This window comes from Pogona vitticeps, chromosome 3, assembly GCF_051106095.1.
Source record: "Pogona vitticeps strain Pit_001003342236 chromosome 3, PviZW2.1, whole genome shotgun sequence".
In the NCBI taxonomy this organism is placed as follows: Eukaryota; Metazoa; Chordata; class Lepidosauria; order Squamata; family Agamidae; genus Pogona; species Pogona vitticeps.
In genome coordinates, this window is record NC_135785.1 from 113,853,695 (window position 1) to 113,876,186 (window position 22,492).

The window sequence follows — 22,492 nt, forward strand, 5'->3', positions numbered from 1 at the left end:
TTGGCTGGGCAAAATCAGATACAGAAAAGGGGTCAGATTAATGATAGTGCAAAATCTGTTTCTGATACAGATTTAGACTTGCTGAGGCAGAAAACCTCTTCACCCCTCAGGCTATTCTGAAGGATATAGCCCAGTCAGGAAACTTTCACATAGTTCAACACAGAAAAGTCTGAAGCACTCCTGACGCTGTTAGACTCCTTAGAATTAGACACTTATTCAGGAAAAAATGAAGGCACTTGCTGAATCAACATATTTGCATTCAAAGACAACTGCTGACGTGGAGGACAGTTAATTACTCTAGCTATGGCCAGGAAGGTTATGTAATCTACACTCTCAAAGTTAATTACTAGTGTTAATCACTATTGTCAATTTGAAATTTCATTTTCTGTGCTTATATCCCTCTTCATCCCCATAGTGTGAATTACTACATAAGCCTGTGGCTCAATATTTCACTCCATATATCGGAGGAAGCAAATTGGAATACAGTATATTCAGTTCCCCTCCCACGAAGCACTGTTCTGTACACAATGACAATGACTGTTGGCTATATTAAGCTAAGGCTACTACAGATAACAATCAAGAACAATATGATAATGTGTATCTTTAATCACCAATGGAACTTGTGAGGTGGCACCGCTTACTTAATAAGGAAATATACCTGGGAATTCCAGCAGATGCAAAACAGTATTTACATTTGATAATGTCCTAACAAGCCTTGGCTTATACTCAGTCCACTTAGATGGGTTTTCAACATATCTATATCTCAACGGTCCCTCTCAGGAGTCTTGTCCTGTAATTTTTCTTCTCCAGAATGACAACTTTCAGATCATGTGCAAAGTGTCCAAGTAAATTAAACATTTTGAAATAGTCTGTTTTTTTCATTTTTACCTGTTTTGCTAACAGACCAACACAGCTGCCTCTACTAAAATGATTCTAATGGCTGTTTCAAGAGTTCTCCATTCACTGCTAGGATAGCTGCTTACAGCACACATTCATGACCAGAGGGGCTGCATCCAAATCCAGACCTGGAATGATGATATTGAAAACAGTGTTCCTATAATTCACTGCTGTAGTTCACTGTTGCAGCTCATGTAGGGATTTCTGCTTGAGCATGAAGTTGGAGATGGGGCTTGAATCATAGTGCAGAACATACTGTTCTGCTGTCAGGGGGCAGAAGATCAAATTCTTGGTATTCATGTCAGATGTAGCCAACCCTCAATACCAACTACAGTAATCAGAAAGTTTCCTACTGCCTGCCAATCACAGAGGCCAATGTTGTACTCTGTCATTCCCCTTGGCATTTGAACAGTGTACTGAGGCCTCAAAGTACAAACTGGTCATAAAAACTGTGGAACCTATATATTTTCCCATATGGAGTTAATAACAATTTTTGGAGTGGCTGGGTATAAATAGATTTTAACTGTTGTAATAATATTAGGGGAAATTGTTAAACACCCCCACCACACACACACACACACACACACACACACACACACACACACACACACACACACACACACACACACACACACACACACACACACACACACACACACACACACACACACACACACACACACACACACACACACACACACACACACACACACAGCACCACTTCCCTAGTCTGTTTCATGGACCTGTTTTTTTGTTTTTGTTTTTTAAAGTGAAACATCCTGAACACAGATCCCCTGCATTCATGTCACCAAATTCGACCCTCAAGTTCTGAGGTTCTGAGTATAAGATCTGGATTCACGGACAAACACTGACAGCTGCCCATAACAGCTGCCTATAACTGCTTCTGAACTGCACTGATACACCTTTCTTATTTTGGACAGAGAAGTGTACTTATTAACTGTATCTAAAGAAATTCCTGCTTTGAGCAGGGAGTTCGACTCGATGGTGTTATAGGCCCCTTCCAACTCAATCATTCTATGATTCTATGAATCACTAAACAGTAAAAATATGTTTTTATTTTTCTTTCTTTCTTTCTCTGGGGTTAACTTGCTGCTGTGACTCGGCAAAGATTGTTCTCATACCCATTACCCACGTGGGCGGTGGGAAGGGATGTCAAGTGAGGTACTGCAAGATGTTCACCTGTTTCTCGCTGTCAAATGTCAAAAAGTAAATGGAGCTCAGTAAGCTTCAGCAAGGAGGAGGTATGAGCAGACTGACAACCAAACCACATGACAGCCAAAGGATCCATTTCTGGGGAAGAGATGACTGCCACCTTCGGCAAATGAACATCCTTCAATCTGCTATGTCCTCTGTGGAAGAACTAGAGCATGCTGTGGATAGCTGCAGGATGGAATTAAATGAGGTAGATGAAGTGTGGCCCAATCTTTACATAGGCAGCATGTAAGTGTTACCTGGTGCAAAATTATTGCTTTAATGTGGTGGTGGTGGAGAATAAAGAATTTTTGCCAAGGAAGCTGATTTTACAACGCAGCGTTCTTTTGTTAGAGCTTGAAGAAAGCATGGCACTAGGACTGTTTTTTTATTCTGCCTTTCAACATTGTGAATTGTGGAATGGTTTTCAAGACAGAAAGCACTTTATGAGACTTTTAAGTACCACTGACAGGAAGACAGGAAAGGATGATCAGCATAGACAGTACTATTTTATATATAATGAGCCCAAATATCCATGTTCTCTCTCAAAGAGCAAAGAAAAGAAATAATCCTGTGGTTTTTGCCCCCAGAAAAAAATGGGGTTATTTGTTTATTTGAACAATTTCTATGTCTCTTACCATATCTGAAAAATATGTCATGGTAGTGATTGCTAGCCAATGTGAGCATCTAAGTGCCACAGCACTGGCTACTGTTTCTGGGATTATGCAGATTAGCTTGCTTTGTTTAGTGATTGGTCTTCAGGATTTAAGCATGGAATTCCCTTGAAGTCTGATTTCTCACGCACAGAGAAAGACACAGCCTCAGTCAGCAGTCTGTAACATTAACCTGCTTCCAACTCGAATCACAACTCACAGAGGCAAGACAATGCAAGCTGTACGGCTAATCTTCAGACTAACAAACTGACTTGACCTCATGTGCATGGGTCACTGCTGTGCACCTGCTAAAGCCTGGTGTATTCGTATTGGCTTATGGAATCAACTGGCAATATGAAAGCTTGGGAGACAGAACAACGACAATTCCATTCAAGTTAGATGTGCAGCCCTTGGTGTAGAGCACATACTCAGCTAGGCTGTCAAGACACCTGAATGCTGGTGGCAGAAAACTCAGGGAACCTAGGACTGGCTGCTACAGGCTGCAGTTGGAGAGTTATTTATTTTATTTATTTTATTTAATTTATATGCCGCCCACACTACCCAAAGGTCTCTGGGCGGCATATATCTACAGGTGCTGCAGAAAATAGCAGGCAGATGCTAAACATTTGTCAGAATATGACTAAAGATGTTAGCTGATTTGTTAGCGCAAAAACGCGGTTTAGCAGAGTATTTATTTATTTATTTATTTATTTATTTATTTATTTATTTATTTATTTATTCATTTATTCATTCATTCATTCATTCATTCATTCATTTATTTATTTATTTATTTATTTATTTATTTATTTATTTATTTATTTATTTATTTATTTATTTTATATCCCACCTATAGCAGTCCAGGTAGTCCAGAATAACTCACGCTCACACCAGCAGCTTCTCCTCCACCAACATGTATTTATAAGGTATTTACAGCAGTTCAGTCTGGCAGCATAACAGGTAGCAATGATCACCAAGCAGGAAGATACATCAACTGTTCATCTCACACATATATACACATACAGATCTGCTTGTGTCCAATCATATTACGTGTTGCATCATCCATGAGTCAGCACTGCTGAGTCATCATGACTCAGTTTTAACACATCTGTTCATCATGGCTGCTCATTAATATACTTTATTCTGATCAGACCTTTAAATTACCTTGACATGATTTTTATGCCTTCATAAAAGGTGGGGAAAGATCCATTCTATCTGAGAGAAAGACTGTCCACGGTGCTCCAATCTGCCCTGCCTTAGAGACTTCAGAAGGGCAAGAGGGTTTGCTAAATGAGCTCAGCTTGTCTTTGCTCCCCAACTGATTGCAGGGACTGAAGCCCTCTGGGATCAGAAGCAGAACACGGCTTCTGTGTAAGAATGATCCAGGGATTTTGTTTCCTCTCACTTTGTCTTCTGTAGTGGAACTGGGTGAAGAAAGCACTCAGCCCACCTACTGAATGACATGACTCAATTTGCAGAAAGCATCCTTCAACAGCTTTTTAAAGGGAAATAAAGATACTGACAACTTTGACATTATATGGCGTTTCTTCTATAAACAAGGATATCAGAATCCTCAGATATCTAGACAGCTACTGAAAGAACCGATCAGAATAATAACACAGTCAACCCACTGGGACTTCTTTTCGCCCTAACTGCCTCCTCTGACAGGAACAACTGCTGGTATTCAACAAAATGTCACTATGTAGCAGGTGCACATAAGTCCCATCTATGTAACTGAGGTATTATTATTTTTTTATCAAGTAGTGTTTAATGTTTATTTAAAAAATACAATGGCCTGATCAAGCATGTCACTTCAGTTACTTTCACTGAACACCACATGGACAGGCTAAACAGTTAGGAAAATGAAAGATGTCCGTATTAAAATGTGTTGACAATGACTAGCTGTATCCTTTTGCAGGATTTTTCTTCAGACAACACATTTAACCATGTACAACTGAAAAGCCGTTCTGTTAATGAACAGGCAGCTAACAACTCTGCTTGATCTGTGACTGTGACCTGGTTGAGGTCCCATCATGGTACAATTTTGAATCAATGATAGTACTAATAATTTCCAGAGAAGGGGCCATGTTAGTCTGTTTTAGCATGCTGGCATAAGGAGTAAAAATAAAGAAAAAAAACCCATACAAAATAATATAGCACTTTGAAGACCAACAGTTTTGTCATAGTGTGGATCAGACTCCACTTCCACAGACACTGGAGTACAAATACATAACTAGTACACTAATACATGTCTCCATGGCCAAGGGAAGATATATAAATAATAGACCAAGTGACAACTGGCAGCGCCATCAAGGGCCCCAGCATTGTCAGCCATATCAGGGATCAATCTACGTCACATGTGTCAAACTCAAGGCCTGCAGGCTGAATCCGGCCCACCGGGCCATTTCATGTGGCCCTCGCAGTGTTGCCTGCTACTGTGCAGTATACAATACACAGGCACTTATTTGGTCACCCATAATGCTCCACAAGGATGCTGGGAATCTGCCCATCGGGACTTCTAATCCCAGCATTCCAAGCAGTGAAGAGTCAGAAAGTGCAGTTGCTTGGATGGCATACAGCACCTTGGAAAATGTAGTTCTCGCTATTGCCCACTCCTGTTCTTACATTCATATAGTCTTACACATATAACTGGCCCTTTGAGGGTAACCATAATGCCAATGTGGCCCAAGATGAAATTGAAGATTTCACCTCTGATCTACATGGTGATATATGCTATCTTCTGCCAGCAGTACACTGTCTACTTTCTACTTAAAGCAAAGAGGACAATCTCTACAAAAAAAATGAATAGACACAAATCAGATACCAGGAACAGCAGCACAGATAAATACCCTGTTTCCCTGAAAAAGACCTAACCTGAAAATAAGACCTAGTATGATTTTTTAGGATGCTCATTATATAAGCCCTACCCCAAAAATAAGTCCCAGCTAAGTAAACCCCGCCCTCCACCATTGTGCAGCAACCAGAAGAAAATGACATGACTGTATCTGAATAAACATAGATGGTTATAAATGAAAAAAATGAAACATCCCCTGAAAATAAGCCCTAAAGCATTTTTGGAGCAAAAATTAATATAAGACCCTGTCTTATTTTCGGGGAAACATGGTAGGTTTCAGATCACTTCAGACTCCTGGGATGATCTGTTATGGATCTCAAAGTTGCTACTGTAGAAGAAGAAAAAGGGAATTACAAAGGGAGATGCAAGAAGAAGACAACAGAAATAGGCCATATAAACGTCTAATGTATTTACAACGGCCTCAGTAGAAATCAAGGCATTTTAGCCTTTTACATGTATTAATAAACCTGCTTTCTCAGATAACTTATGGATGTAAAACCGTTGGCTCACCTTGACAGAGTCTGACCTCTGTCCCAGAAAAATTTCTTCGTATTCCTATTAGGGATGGGATTTTTGGATTTTTTTTACTACAAATCCCATAAACATCCCTTCTAAGAGTTCTACATGACAGACATTCTGGGCAAAATCCAAAGAAACAAGACAAGAGAAAAACATGTGGCATCTTAAAAATTAACTATTATATTTTAATGTGAGATTTCGTGAACATGTCCACTTCATCAGAGATGAGGAAAAAGAACAAAATGTTAAATGATAGACACCTAAATGTGGCTCACCTGGAAGAAAGGCCTAAAATGGAAAGCTCTGAGGCCTAGCTAGACACAAGCTTTCTGTTTTTGCCCCAGTACTAGCTGGCAGCTTTCTTTCTGAACAGAAAGCTAGACAAAGCTAGGCCTAGCAGCCTTCCACTTTTTATGTCAATGCACAACTGCTATCAATCATCCTGCAGTATATTTCACCCATGGTGTTTCCAGGATCACATGATCTGACTTTTCATGACAGGAAGGAGCTGAATAATTTTGCTATAGTGCCTCCAGTTTCTTGATCACCCTCACTCACAACACTCTGTTGTATGCTCTCTCTTTCTATAGTGAACATTCACTATTGGTATTGCATCCTCTGTGTGGCCTTCTCTTCACAAATTATTCCACAACAGGCAAATAAATTATATATCTAAAGAAAATCAATAGGGCATCAATAGAAATATGAGATTTCGTGCTCCTGATGTATATTTGTAACTACTGCCTATGAATTCTCCTGACACAAGAAACATGTTCAGTGTTTTAGGGCAAGTGTAGGCAATGTGCAGGTTTGAAGGGATTTCACGTAGCCCTCTGCAAGCTGTGAAGAGCTACTTCCATGGCCTTCTCATAGGTTGCTGTACAACTCTATAGGCAACCAAAAGTACTTGGGGTGCCCTTGATAACCCCCCAAGTGACTTTTGTGTGCTCATGTTAAAGAGGAAAAAAACAGAGTAGATACTACATTTTGACTGGTAGCAATAAGAGCTCTTCATCTGGAAGGACTTTAAACTTGGTATAAGAAATCTCAAAATCAGCCATTGATATTATATATGTTTAGATAGCATACTATTGCCCTTGAATCCTGTTTTGCAGAATTTCTTTGCAAAAGCTGGTGAGAGAGAAGGCACTTTGAACTGATGATCTGGATAAGCTTTTGGTGAAGTTCCAATATAGAGAATTAACATTCAACTGGCATGAATACTGCCATGTGGTTTCATTAGCATGGGGCTTTCTTCATGTCCTGCTATGAACTGCTGTTTAGCATCGCTTGGCACTGATGAACGCCTTTCAAAGTCTCGGGATAATGTATGTGAACAGATGTAATTATAATTTCATTTGGACATGAAGGGCTTTAGGTGAGCATGTTTGTGTGCATTCATATGCTCACACCCATGCACACAGAGAAGGATAGCCATCTTCTTTCCCTTTGAAAAGAGGGGCTGAACATAAAATGTGTTCATTTTAACCCGAATCTTCTCTTTTGAAGAATGACAGATTGCATTAACAAAATTGCAGTTCAGATTTGTTTAAGTTATAATTAGATCCGGTTTCCAAAGAAGACAGCTGTAAGAATGCCAGTTAGCTGCTGGAATGTAAGGTACAGTCCTGATGTTAGTAAAATCCCAATCCCTATGGCCAATGTAAGATTACTCAGACAAGTTCTGACCAAGTGACCATTGGAAATTCATTCCCATTTTTTATTTGAACAGGTTCACAGAAGAATTGGTGGGAAAACACAAGAGGGCTACAGATTCAAAAACCTTACAGAATTCTGTATTCCAAGCTGAGAAATTACTATATTACCTGAAAACATCCATAGTATTTTAGAATAAATGATTTTATAGTCTTGATGATTTTATTGGGGGGGGGCTTTATGATAGGCCTGTACAACATGCAACTCACAACACCAAATGGCAGCTCGTAATAGAAACATATGGTAGCCTGCCAGGTATTTGAAAACTCCTTTTTGCTTAGCTCAGGAGGCACATCTCAGGTGAGAGATATGCAGGGCCCATATGATTCTCAGTTGTGCACAATCTTTTGAATGTTGTGCAATGTAAACTTTATATCACAACGCACTGCAGTTGAAATAAGAAAATTTAAAAGCCTATGGCTTGCTTAAACATTTTGCTTAAACCTTTCCTGACATACATATGCACTTTAATACCTGCTTCAAACCAATTATTTGTAGGCTTTTGGCTAAGCCAGCCTGTTACCCCCCTCAGACAATAAACACACTGTACACGTTAAACTTGAAGTAAAAGGCCACAACTTTATTAATTGAATTACAGCCACAGTTTCCCTGGCTAAGCACTGGAGTCAGATATGTTTCCATCGGGAAGACAAGAGTGCATGACTTCCCAGACCCCTCTGGGAAATTACCCAGGATGGCAGATCCTCAGAGACCACATGGGCGGATGCCGCTCTGTGGCTCCCTGTCACCCAAACTGGGGCAGCTCTGGTCCTTGGTCCTACCTACCCCCCCAAAGGGAAGGGGTTCACCGATAGCAGGAGGCAGGACCCTGCCCGCCCACTATCATCCCCCCCCGATCCATCTCTAATGCTCCCAAACCACCAGCAAAGCTGTGACATAGATATAAAATGAGCTGCAATAACAGATCACCCATCTAACACAAACCATTACTAACCTCTATATCTCTTAAACACAGAACAGGTGGGGAAGCCTCCACAAACCCTGGCCTAGGAGCACCCTTTTATCTGGGATGGAGTAAGGTGTGGCAGGCCCCGCCCCCAAGTTGCACCAGCCAATCCCTGGTTGCCAGCACAGCCCTTCACTGGACATCATGCTCCCAGGCTCCCTTGTGGCCTGCCATGCGGCAGCCGCCCTTACACAGAGCCGCAGGGGAGCGCGGGAGGCCAGGTTGTGGCTCCAGCTACAACACAGGACTCCAGTGAGTCTGGGTCCATTGTTAAGATGTCCTATGTCCATCAGGAGGCTGGTGGGTCAGCAGCAAAATGGCTCTTGAATTGCTTCCCTTATATTACGGCAGTTTGTGGCAAGTCATGAGGGCTACTGCTAGGCTGTGCAACTCCCTTCCGAGTGTGGCTAATCATCCTCATCCCTCCTGTCCTTATGTCAGCAGGGGAAAGCCTTTTCATTATCACAGGCTTTTGGCAATTGACAGGCTGTTGAGAAAGAGGCTTGCAAGTTTGCAGAGCTTTGACTTTGTGGTAAAATTCCTTTTTGCTACCCTGTTTTCCCGAAAATAAGACCTAACCTGAGAATAAGCCCTAGTATGATTTTTCAGGATGCTCGTAATATAAGCCCTACCTCAAAAATAAGCCCTAGTTAAGTGAAACCCCACTCTCCACCATTGTGCAGCAACCAGAAGTTAACATGACTGTATTTGAATAAATGTAGATTCCTATACATGAAAAAAAACATCCCCTGATAATAAGCCCTAATGCATTTTTGGAGCAAAAATTAATATAAGACCCTGTCTTATTTTCAGGGAAACATGGTGCATATATCTACGGAGATAGCTACAACTTCCCCACACTCCACTCCTTTCTTATCAACTGCCACTTAACCTCTCAAAAACTTCCTTTGAGACTTTTGTTAAAGAAAGAACAAAAACATTTATTTGGTTACAGTTACTTGAAGTTACAGATTTGTATATACTTACCTTACACATACTCAGCAACCAACTGAACAGATCAGCAGCAAACTGTATTGTAACATTATAAAATGTTCATTTGTGGCTTTAGTATTACCATTCTTTGTGTATTTATTTATAACAGTTTCTAATCTTGTTGTGAGATATCTTGAGTCCTAGTTTTTTTAATAGAAGGAAGGAATTGTGTAGTTTGTTGAAATCTAGCTTCTGAAGTGTGAGCCCCTTATTCTAAAAGCATACTCTTTCTTTCCACTTGTTCCTAGAATTTGTGGCTTTAGTAACAAGATGTAGTTAATCGATGCCATCACTTATTGTAACAGGCAAAAATGTCCATTGTATTTTGCATAATTTTCTGACATAATTTCTAATTTGCTTGTTAGCAAAGCTAGTAAGGAGGCTGATGTCAATCATGCTGCCCAACCTGTTTGTCAGGCTGACCTAACTCACTAATAATTCAAGATAACTGATTAAACAACTATAGCTTAAATGTATTCGCGAAGGCTTTCACGGCCAGGATCTGACTGATGGTTGTTGTGGGTTTTTCGGGCACTAGAGCACAGAGTGCTGTCCTCTGAAGATACCAGCCACAGAGACTGGCAAAACGTTAGGAAGAACAACCTTCAAAACATGGCCAAAGAGCCCGAAAAAACCCACAACAACCACAGCTTAAATCTTTCTAATGATACCCACTGGGCAGTGTGAGAGTACAGAGAAACAGTCTTTTTTGTCTCCCTCTCTTGAGGATCGGGGATGTCAATTGCAATTTTGGAGGAAAACTGACAGTGAAGCTGGAGTGTGAAGGCGAGCTGAAATAAAGTGAGCCGTCCTTGATAACAGAAACGGCTAAAGAGGAAAGAGAATGTTGTAGAGCTGAGGTTTCAAAGGAAAAGGAAATCTTAATAGAAAAGACGGGAAGGATAGAAGAGATTAAAGGGAAGGTAGAAGTCTGCTTAGTGGAAGAAGGGGAGAAAGGAAAAGGGAAGGAGCTAAGGATGTCAGTTTGGGAAGAGGGTATAAGTATCCAGGGAGAGAGGAGGCTAGTCAGTAGGTTTGAAAACGAGGGAGGAAAAAGGAAGGAAGAGAGTGACAGACAGAAGATAGAATACGAAAAGACGCACGGGCTCCTGAGAGATTTCCCAAACCTGAAAGTTGGAGGGTTATTACCAGATCCGGAGCCAAAAAGAGAGGGAGAGACAGTTTATGAGACACAGGAGTGGACGATCATCGTCTTCCCATGGGGGCAAGGGCAAGGCAAAAAGGTAATAAGACCGGACCCCACCTTTAACAAAGTACCAAAGGAAGGAGACTGGGCAAGGCACCCATGCTGCGGCACGATCTGTGCAGTGAGGAGCGCTCCTCTACGACACCCCACCGACCGCAAACACTTTGGCCCAGCAGCTCAATGAGTTATCCAGACTTTCAGCGACAGTTGGCCTCTTCCAGTTATGGCCCGTTACCCAACTTATCATGTTTTGACCCAGTTGAAATAGTTATTTAAAAGCCAGAGATTAATAAAAGTGAAGTTTTGAATATGACTGACAAGTCTCCGTCGTTATTTCCCGCCAAAAGTCAGGAACTGCCGCAAAATTTAAACGAACCCAATCACATGGAGTTAGGAATATTAAAGCGTTTGGCATGCTCAGGGCTGCAATAGCTATTCTCTATTAGAAACTGTTATAAATAATCAGAAACTGATATAAATAATCTCACAGGATTAACAACTGTGCTTCCAATTGAAAATAATGCATGCTCTTTTCCTATCTGTTTCATTTAAAAAGACTTTTAAAAAAAACAACACACACAACCTATTAAAAGGCAGTCAACTCCAGGATTTGCTTCATGTCAGGGAAAGAAAGCTGTATGATACAGATCTTGAATTCTTGCTGCCTGGAGGCACAAAGTTAGCATTCACACTATTTAAGTCAGTCCTGCCATGGGCCTAGGATTGAGCCACCCTGTTAACCCTTGCTTTCTGTTTTCCCACAGTGTAATAGCACACAACGAGGAAGAACTAAGGAAATGTGGCATCACCCACATATTGAATGCTGCACACAATGCTTGGGGAAGCAAAGGAAGCCAAGACTTCTACGGCAAAGAATTCCATTATCACGGAATAGCAGCAGAAGACTCTGTAGACTTTGACCTAAGCACTCATTTTCACCCTGCCTCACAATATATCCACAAAGTGCTAAGCACTCCAAAAGGTCAGTGCCTCTCTTGGCTGAAATTTCATTTCATTTATGAATCTTAAGTCCTATCTAAATATTATCGCAAATGAACTGTCAAAGCAATGATAGTTCTACAATATGGCTTCCCAGGTCTGTATACAGTCTCAATTCTTCATTCAAATCCGTGACCCTCAGACCATCAGGATAGGATTTATCATAGCTAAGTGAAAGAAGTGCCATTGGGGTAGTGCCAAACAACAGGGTGGGCAATTTAGTATATTCAGTGGCTGCCACGGGCACACTCTGTCACTAAAATTCAGCAACAAGGCATATAGGCAAATTGCTGTGGCAAACCACACACACACATACACACACATCTCATTTTGAGTTAGCACATTTTATGGGAAACACCAATAATACTGTGTTAAAAAATACTGGGATCAGGGCTATATAGCTTTTGATAATCTGGTTTCTCTTCAGATCATACGTATTCTTTCCTTTCATGTTGAGAACTCTGGAGATCAAAAGCATTTTTAGAATATTTATTTTACAGTTATTTTTAATGATAGTGTAAAAAAGATCAGAGCAGAAGCACATTTTAAAAAAAACTGGCAACACAACTGGTTGTTTCTGCATCAGATTCCTAGAGAATACCTATTGTTGCAACTCCCATTTGGCCAGACACAACACTCCATACCTGTTAATTAAAAATACTTGTTTTAAACAGGGTTTTCTCAGTATGCTAAGCCATTGCTTTAGGGGTCGGGGGGGAAAAAAGCCATAGAAGCAGGTGCAACTCACTTCTGCAACAGCACCCATCTTGGCCTTGTCCCTCCTTTTAAATTCTTACATGTAAATCAAAATAAAATAGTTCTAGACAGTTTCATACCTGTTAACTTTTTAATCATATTCCCACCTAGGAAAGATCTTAGTTCACTGCATCTTAGGCAAAAGTAGATCAGCAGCCTTGGTTCTGGCATACCTCATGATATACCAGAAATTCCCCCTGGCAGAGGCTATGGAAAGAGTTCTGCAGAAACGAGCCATCTCCCCAAACCGAGGGTTCCTGAAACAGCTGCAAAACCTTGACCTGGAGCTACGATACAAGATAAACCTATGTCGACTTTTATAACATGAAGAAAAGAGAGAAAAGCCAAGTGGTAACACCTCTGTGCGTGTCCACCCTAAGTTATGCATTATTCATAAGTCGTATGTTAATGTGGTTGTGAGGCGGGACCCAGGGGGTTGCTGAGAGGCGGAGCCTGGGAGAGAAGGAGTTCAGACAGAGACAGAAACAGAGAGGAGAGGAGAGGAGTTTGAAGGCGGAGAGAGAGTTTAAGGAGTGATTAGTCAGAGTGTGAGCTGTATTAATTAAGATAGAAGTGATCAAGGTAAAATACTGAAGCTTTGTGTAACCTTAAGAATGTGCTTACAATTCCTGAAACCACATGTAATCAATAAACCTGTTTCTGTTAAGTCAGTACTGGATGGACCTTAGTCTTTCATAAGAAATATAAGTTGATAGAGATCAACTGGTGGCAGAGTGTCAAAGGGCATGTTGGGATACTTGTGTGAGCCCTGTGTTTGGTAAAACAAGCAGGGGCCACGAGGTAAACGTCACAATTGGTGTTCAGCGGTGGGATACAAAATAAGCCAGTGAAGCCAATGTTTAAAAGTGAATTTTCTGGAGCTGTAGGTGCCTTTAATCAGAGGTCTGTGGTGAAGAAGTGGATGACCTGCTAGAGCTTTTGTGGAAAATCTTAGTGCCAGGGCTTCTGAACCCAGATCTGGGAAAACTAAAGATAGGGAACCAGTTCTAAAGGAAAAACTCTTTTTTGTTTACCTCAGGATTTGAAAGACCCAGTGGGCTAGCTTGAAATCCAAGGCTCTGAGAGATAAGGGAGCACTGGTGGATAAAAAGTAGAAGCCAGGGTCAGAGCAAATCTGAGGTGATAGGAAAATGAAAGCAGAGGTTTGAAAATAAAATTATTTTGCTCTCTGAGAGCAAGAACAGCTCAGACATACACAGTAACGAAAAGGTTGAGTGAAGTGCAACAACATAGTTACTGGAATTAACAGCAGAAAGACAGGTCTTTTTAAAAAACAGTACAGACATTAAAGACCAATTCACTCAGACTTAAGCATACCACCCAAATGTAGCCAAAAAGGGAGTAGTGAGGCAGAAAGTTTACCTTGGGAAGTGGAGGGAAATAGAGACCCTCTAGCTCCAGTGGAAGAGGAGGAAACTGATGAAAATGCCTCAGAAAAACAAGGTTTTCTAAGCTCCCAAGATTTTGAAAAATGGAAGTTGGAAGAGGAATTCAGGCTTCGAGTAAAGGAATTAGAAATTAGAGAAAAAGCCAGAGCTGAAGAGAAAGCTAAGGAGGTAGAGCTCAAAGAAATGGAATTAGAGAAAAGGAGAGGGCTGAGGCCAGACAAATGTAATTAAGACAAAGAGAAATGGAATTCGAAATACAGATGAAACAATTAGCATTAGGTCCTCAAAATAACCATAATAATAACAACAACTTTAGTGAGGGAAATCTCTCAAAAATCAACCTAAAGAAATTTCCTCAATATAGGAAAGGAGATTGCCCTGAATCTTTCCTGATTTTATTTGAGAGCATGTGCTGGGACTTTGAGATTAAGGATGGTGAAAGGATGATGAGATCTCAGATAAGTGGGGATTTAGTTGAGTTTTATTCTCAGATGCCTCTGGAGCAAGCTAGAGATTTTGAGGCCTATAGAAAATGGTATATTCTAGATTTGGCATAAATGCAGAACACCTGAGAAGAAAATTTCGTTCCCTTACCAAAAAGCCTGAAGAATCTTATGCCCAATTGGGGGCCAAATTGATTCAGTGTTTGTACAAATTGAGGGAACATGAAAATGTCACTTCTCTAGACCAAACGAAGAATGTGGTTGGTTTAGACCAATTTTATTCCATTTTGTCTGGGGATTTGCGTTATTTAGTCAAAGACAAAAATCCTAAAAATGTATTACAGGCATCTGAATATGCTGATTCCATTACTGCGATTAGAGAGCCTAACTTTTCTGAGGTAAAATTTTACAGGCAGAATTGGGCCAATAGTAAGAAACCCTTCAATAGAAATTACAACAGTAAAATGTCAGGGAAAGATAGCCAGCTTAGTACCTCACTTAAGTTGCCAGAGCCAAGTCCGCAGAAGCAAATGAACTCTGAGGAAAAGTTTAATAGATCTTCTCAGTGTGATCGAAGGACTTATAGACAGTGTTATAACTGTGGCAAGTTTGGGCATATAAAATCAAATTGTAGGAAGAAGAATAAAAATAAAAATGGAAAAGATGATAGTCAGACCAAAAAGGTTTACTGCATCAAACCTGTGAAAGCCACTGAATGAGGCTGTAACAATGGTTCTGTCTCCATGGCAACTAGCACAACAGAAAATTCTGATCTGCCACTAGCCAGAGTCGTTCAGTGCTTCCTTATAAAGACAGATAATATTTTACTACATAACCCTGGTGAGAAAATTCTTATTAATGATAAGTCTTATGTGAGGGTTGTTGTTACCTGTTCCCACATAACCTTGTGTCATCCTGATGTGGTTCCTAAAGAATAAATACTTCCAAAACAAACTGTTACAATCAAGGCAATAAGTTCTACTCCAGTGATTTTACCTAAGGCTAAAGTAAATATAAACTATAGAGACTGAGTTGGAATTTGGGATGTGGCAATTTCTGACCAAATTCCAGCACCTATTTTGATCGGATTAGATCTCACTAAGCATGTGCGGAGTGCTTTTGGAGTAACACATTCCCAGGGAGAGCAGTTAACAATCCCTGAGGGAAAAATGGAATCCCTAACTTCTGAATCAGACCTGGGATGCGCCAGTTTAGAGGAAAACCCTGAGGTAGCAGAAATGGCTGAGGTGGTCATATTGAAAAACCCTAATAATTCATTGTTTGATAAGGAGCAGAAAGAAGATATTACTTTAAATAATTGTATTAGAAGAGCTAATGAGAATCCCATTCCACTGACCCCTGAACTTCCGGAGAGCTTTATAGCTGATAAAAACCTGACATATAGAGATGTTTTAAAGGTACCTCATAGAGGGGGAGGACCTCACAAACAATTACATGTCCCTGTGAAGTATAAAAGCACAAAAGCAAAGCGTGCTGCTTATATACCACCCCATAGCTCTTCAAGTACTCTCCGGGCAGTTTACAAGTTAATTATGCAGGCTACACATTGCCCCCCCAGCGAGCTGGGTACTCATTTTACCGACCTCGGAAGGATAGAAGGCTGAGTCAACCTTGAGCCGCTACCTGGGATTGAACCCCAGGTCGTGAACACAGTTTTGGCTGCAGTACAGCGGTTTAACCACCGCACCACAAGGCTCTATAGAGAGAAGATTTTGGAGAAAGCTCATAGGGATGTGTTTGGAGCACACATGAGTGTCTCCTGTACAAAACAAAGGGCTGCTCAAAACTTTTACTGGCCAGGAATGGGTCAGCAAGTTAAGCAGTTTTGTCAGACATGGGGTTGACAAGACAAAGGCTAAGCTATCATCATCATCAGTGAACTTGACCCCTTGCCAATGCGTAGGTCTGCAGCTGCAAAAACACTTAAAACCTTGCATGGCAAATCCCTACCTAACAAACCAAAGAATAAAAGAAATAGAACCAGATGAAAAGCTCAGTGCATCTAAAATAAACCAAGTGCTTGAGATTGCACTTAAAAAAACCTGCCTGTGAATTTGGAGGTGATCCATGATAGAGGTTCCCCACATAGGGAGAACTTATCAACAAAAGTACCTGGGGTGAATTTGTTGATGAGGAGGAAGGCAAGAGTAGTAAGATCACAAAGAAAATGCAGCCATAGATGTTCTGGAGGAGGGGAAGAAACTACCTACCCTTTCCCCAGCTGAAGCCACGAGCCAGAAAGAAAGCAGGCTTCACCAGGAAATGGCAAGTGGAGGACGTCCAGTGGACATCAGAGTGCCAGGTGACTATTGAGCGTTGGAAGAGAGTGCGGACTTCAAAATCAGTATTTGTTGCTCCAGACTACAACCAGGAGTTTATCGCGTACATTGATGTGTCAAGTGTGGATCTGGGAGGTGTGCTGTGCCAAGCGGGAGTCTACACCCAGTGACTGATCAGGAGATTCCAACCTGGTGAGAGACATTTGTCTGCCATCAAGAGGGCATGCCTATCAATTGTTCGGATGCTGCAAAGACTGAAACCCTACATTTGGGGAAGGAAATTCGTCCTTTGCACCAACCCCTTCCCTCTGGTGTGACTGCAAACTATGGAATCCACTAACAAAAACTGGCAAAATGGACATAGAACCTGCAAGATTTTGACTTTGTAATCTGCAGCGTAAAAGGGACTCAGAGCGTGGATGCTGATACCTTGTCTCAAAGACCAAATAACTAATGGGTAGATAAACAAAGTTTGTAATGTTTTATTAAATGTTCTGTTTGTGTATAGTTATGGATGTTGATGAACTGAGAGGTAGAATGATGGTAAAAATAATGGTGAGTTGCCTTATTGATGTGAATGTGATGCAATGTAATTTGTATTAATGTGATTAATGCAAATGTTTTAACTGTATTAATTGCCTTGGATGTTTAAAGTGCTGAGTTTGATTTGGTAAACATAATAATAAAGAGAAAATGGTATTCTAAGGTATGCATAAGTATTGGTAAGTTATTGTTATACTTGCATGTACTTAGGTGTTTGTTTATGAGCGCAAACTGCTAGGTTTCCCCTCCTAAACGAACATGTTTAAGGGGGGAGGAATGTGGCATCCACCTTAAGTTATGCATTATTCATTTGTTGTATGTTAATGTGGTTGTGAGGTGGGGCCCAGGGGGTTGCTGAGAGGCAGAGTCCGGGAGAGAAGGAGTTCAGTCAGAGACAGAGAGGAGGAGTTCGGAGGTGGAGAGAGAGTTTAAGGAGTGATTAGTCAGAGTGTAACCTGTATTAATTAAGATAGAAGTGATCAAAGTAAAATACTGAAGCTTTGTGTAACCTTAAAAATGTACTTAAGAATTATTCCTGAAACCACGTGTAAACAATAAACCTGTTTCTGTTAAAAAGTCAGTACTGGATGGACCTTTGTCTTTCATAAGAAATATAAGTTGATAAAGAGATCAACTGGTGGCAGCGTGTCAAAGGGCGTGTTGGGATACTCGTGTGAGCCCTGCATTTGGTGAAACAAGCAGGGGCCAAGAGGTAAATGCCAGAATCTCAAAGAAACATTAGCTTTGCTGCAACCAGCAGGAGCAGCCTATGGTCCAAGTAAGGTGAGAGCACTTCAGCCCAAAATTTTGGATTGAGACATTCCTATGCTCAGATATTAGACTACTTATGGCCAATGTTAAAGGTTAAAACTATTTGTGTGGTATTTGGATTCCAGCAACTGCTCTCATTGTAAAATACTATTCATTTTGTTGCAGATAATTTCAAAGATTTCCTTTTGGAAAAAGTTTAATGAATAGACCTTAAAGTCTAGATTGTATAAGAAGGCAGGATTTGTTAAAGTTTGGAATCCAAGCACTTCCAGTCAAAACATATAGTTTAACTATTGAGTCTTCTCCATCTTAGAGATTTTGTGGGTCTAACAAAAACAAAGGTGGACAAGGGAGTAAGACACAGAAGGGTTAAAAACTGAAGACCCTGAATGGAGCAGGGTGATTATACAGTAAAAAGATATTCGAAGCAGAATGTTTTTGTGATCCCACCTCACTACAGTGATGCCTCGTAATACAAATGCCTCACGCAACGAAAAACTCGCAAGACGAAATCATTTTGCGATGTTTTTGGTGACTCACAAGACAAATTTTTCTATGGCCATGCTTCACAAGACGAATAGGAACGCATTAATTAAATTTCAATGCATTCCTATGGGAAACCAGCTATACTGGCTGGGAGATTCTGGGTGTTGTAATCTGAAAGAGTAACTTTTCATAGCTCTGCCTTTGAATAGGAGATGGGGTGGGACTTAAAACAAAGCACAACCCCTATGTGTGGGTCTAAATGCATATTTAGCTAAAAGAATGAAAATGCTCTTAAATGTTAAAATACTTATAGGCTATTTTGAGGACAGATTTATGTGGGCACATTGTCTAGGAAGAATGGGACAGGAACTCTGCCTTTAAAAAAGCGTGCCAGAGTACTAAGGGTGCAACTAGATGGTTGAATTATCATGCCCTGGATTGGACTAGATCATGATAAATAGGATTACTTTGAGGTGCAGTATGTCAGTTGGAGTAATCTTTTTATCCACATGCAAAGATTGGGTGGTTTGGGGGCAGGAAACCCTACTGCATATCAAGCTGACCTACTTGGCCCTTCTTCCCTTTAATTGGGGAGGAGGGAGAAAATAACGAACAATCCCCCTCCTTGCTTTCTGTTGTCTCCTCCTCTGTGGGGAAGCTGGAGGAAGCTTTATATTAAATTTTTTTAAAAAAAACGTTTCCTAAGTGGCATAGATTATCAGTGCTGCCTTACAATGGCTTTTAAAAAGGAGGAGTGGAAGGAAGCTTCCAGTTTCCCAAGGCTATGAAGTGGCTTAAGCAAAGTAATAGTTTAAGCCATCGTTTTGGCTCATTCCTGAAAATTACACAGGCTGGAACTGAACAAAAATGGAGCAACCCTGCCTGCAACAACAACAATGTTAAAAAAGTAGCCCCTGACAGGAACCCAAAAAGGTATCAGGAGGCATGAGTCAGGGACAAGCAGGTTCACAATGACCTGCATACCATGTAGTTGTCAGAGAAAGGAGTGAACAAGCCAATCCCCAACTGAACCAAAACATGGGACAAGTCCCTTATGTCTTGCACCGTAGTTGATTTAGGTGCTCCATTTTCACAGTAGGCTGTAGCAAAATTGCCTCATAAACACCAACTTTTCAAATACTCTGCATACATTAAGGTTCCAATAAAACAAAGACAATTCACACACACACACTTGATCTTAGCCAAAAGGCCAAGAAGCTATGACAATTCAATAAACAGAAGTTAAATCCAGGATTGCAAATTCAAAAGGCAAACTCTAACATACATGTACAGTATTGTCTGTGATCATTCCTATGAACATTGTTTCTGGGTTGGAATTTAAACATGAACTTAGGAAAATGGCAGTTGTGGCTGAGGGCTATTCCAGATAGGGCAAAATACTCTATCTGCACTTTCAGAAGAGTTAGCCATATTAGTCTGTGATAAAGAAAATGAAGAAAAATAAGGGAAAGAAAGAAAACATTGTGGCACCTTAAAGATTAAGTGCTATACTGTATTCTAATGTGAGATTTCGTGGACAAGCCCACTTCCTCAGAGTATAAGGTAAACAAGGTGCACTGTTGACTTGGGTTTTTTCCAACTGTCAAGCTGACATGACTTGACACGTTATGTTCATTCCTTTTTCCCTGTGCCTTTCTGTGTGTCCTGTTCTCAGTTGTGGGCTTTGCTCCAGCGCCAGCAAACCTAGTCTTGCCAGAGTATAAGGTAAACAAAGCACAGTTGATCCAAAGCCAGAATCCAAAACAGTCCAAAAGTTACGCAGCAAACAGGGAGAGTCCAGAAACAGAGTCAAGCAGTACAAAAGTCTCTCTCACAGCAAGGTTGGATACAAAGCATCTAGAACAGACATTGTCTATCGCAAATACACAATTCCAAACTGAAGGCTATTTCTTGGGCTGCCTGGACCCTACCCTGAATTCAGTTGCAGGCATTTGGCCCAGCTGGCAAGAGAGCTCAACTGCAGGATCTGGCCTACTGTTCTTTTTCCAGGAGGAGGAACTTGCCCACAAGGAGATTCTCTACTCCCAAGGAAGCCCATTTTCCCTAGGAGACTCTCTCTGCAATCAGAATAAGCCTGGTTAAGGTCCTTGCAGGCTCTCTGTGGGCTCAAGTCTTCAACCTGTTCAACTTGTGTGGATTGAAAATGGATCCAGCCTCCTCTGACTCTGCCCCAAAGGTGATTTCATCTGGGAATTTCAACTCCTGGCCTTCTGAGTGTGCACCACCATCTCAGGATTTTATCTCCTGGATCTCAGAAGATCCAGGTCTGCTACTTCTAGAAATCCCTCACTTATGTTGGGTCTGAGAGGGTCTGACATGTCTTCACTGGATGATGTATCTGCTGATGACATAATGCAGTGCTTTCTTGCCTCTGATGAAGTAATGGAGAGAGCAGAGTTTAGTTGCATGGCATTTTCAATAGGAATTTCACATCATTGTCAGGGCTCTTGGATGGAAGTTCCAGAAGCAAAACTCCAGATGAAAAGTCAATTTCTAAGGACAAATCTGCCCCCCTCATTGCAAGGACCCCAAAGGTTTCTAGAGGAAAAGTCGTTTTCAATGACGTGGGTTATCAAAATGCAGTTCTGACACATATTCTTGTAAGCCTTTTCATCGGAGGTGGAGCTTTTATCCTGTTTGGAAAAGCCTTGGCTGTTGAGTGAACTGTAAAGAGAAGCAATAAGTGAAGAAGAAAAAAGAAAATCCAAAAATAGAGCAGCAGAAAGACTTGTTTTGTGGATCCTTCTTCATCCTCTGGGGATCACTACTCCTCCTGGGAATTATTCTAGAACTTTACCTTGGTGGATTTACAATGACTTTTTGAACCTCAGTGTTTGGGGGTGGGGTGTTATCTCACAGTCCATCGATTCAATTTTTTCTTTCTGTTTAAGTGCTATTCAAATTGTTGCCTCTATTATGTTATCTGACTATGCTGCACACCATCCTTTTTTTCTTTTTGGTTTTTTCCATAAATACAGTATTTACTTCTGTTTATGGTAAACTGAGAGCTGCACTTATTTATTTTTATATTTATTTATTTATTTATTCTATTTATACCCCGCCTATCTGGTCATTGCGACCACTCTAGGCAGCTTACAACATACAATACAACACAAATATAAGAAAAAATTATAACACAATTAAACAATTCTACAAGATGGAAAACATATGAAATGAATCAGAGAGAGGAGGGGAAAGAGTCAGGGATTAACTGGGGGGGGGGAGGCCTGGCTAAACATTCACATTTATAATTGATTTTTAAAAGTACCCTGCGAGGGAGCCGCACGAATCTCCGGAGGCAGATTGTTCCAGAGACGAGGAGCCACCACCGAGAAGGCCTGGTTTCTTGTTTTTTCCTTCCGGGCCTCCCTCAGCATCAGGCTCCTCAGCCTTACCTCCTGACTCGCACATGTGACACGGGTAGAACTAGGTGGGAGTAAGCATTCCACCAAGTATCGAGGCCCTAAACCGTTTAGGGCTTTATATGTAAGCATCAAAACTTTAAAGTCGACTCAAAACCGAATGGGCAGCCAATGCAGCGTGGCCAGAATAGGAGAAATATGGTGGTATTTTCTCGCTCCGCTAAGGAGTTTCCACGTCAGTTTCAAAGGTAGCCCCACGTAGAGCGCATTACAGTGGTCTAATCTCGAGATTATGAGTGCATGAACCAAGGTAATGAGCACCCCCACATTGAGATAGGGTCGCAGCCGGGCTATCCACCAAAGGTGGAAAAAGGCGGTGTGGACCAC

General features: G+C 41.0%; 2 protein-coding genes across 3 annotated transcripts in view; one reads left to right on the forward strand and one right to left on the reverse strand.

Annotated features, from left to right (window-relative positions):
* SAMD8 (sterile alpha motif domain containing 8) overlaps nucleotides 1–22,492 on the reverse strand; it is a 127,879-nt gene that overhangs the window by 45,360 nt on the left and 60,027 nt on the right. The window lies entirely within an intron of this gene.
* Nucleotides 1,464–17,092, forward strand: LOC110080337 (dual specificity protein phosphatase 13A). The gene is made up of 3 exons (XM_020796159.3): nucleotides 1,464–2,358; nucleotides 11,780–11,997; nucleotides 12,882–17,092. The coding sequence occupies exons 1-3, from the start codon at nucleotides 2,129–2,131 to the stop codon at nucleotides 13,091–13,093; spliced, it is 660 nt and encodes a 219-aa protein (XP_020651818.3). The 5' UTR covers nucleotides 1,464–2,128; the 3' UTR covers nucleotides 13,094–17,092.

What these genes read in the sequence shown, in the direction of transcription:
- LOC110080337 (XM_020796159.3), top strand. Translation starts at nt 2,129, where the DNA reads ATGGAGCTCAGTAAGCTTCAGCAAGGAGGAGGTATGAGCAGACTGACA. An exon ending in AATCTTTACATAGGCAGCAT is followed by an intron (nt 2,359 to 11,779) that starts GTAAGTGTTACC and finishes GTTTTCCCACAG; the next exon opens with TGTAATAGCACACAACGAGG. An exon ending in AGTGCTAAGCACTCCAAAAG is followed by an intron (nt 11,998 to 12,881) that starts GTCAGTGCCTCT and finishes ATTCCCACCTAG; the next exon opens with GAAAGATCTTAGTTCACTGC.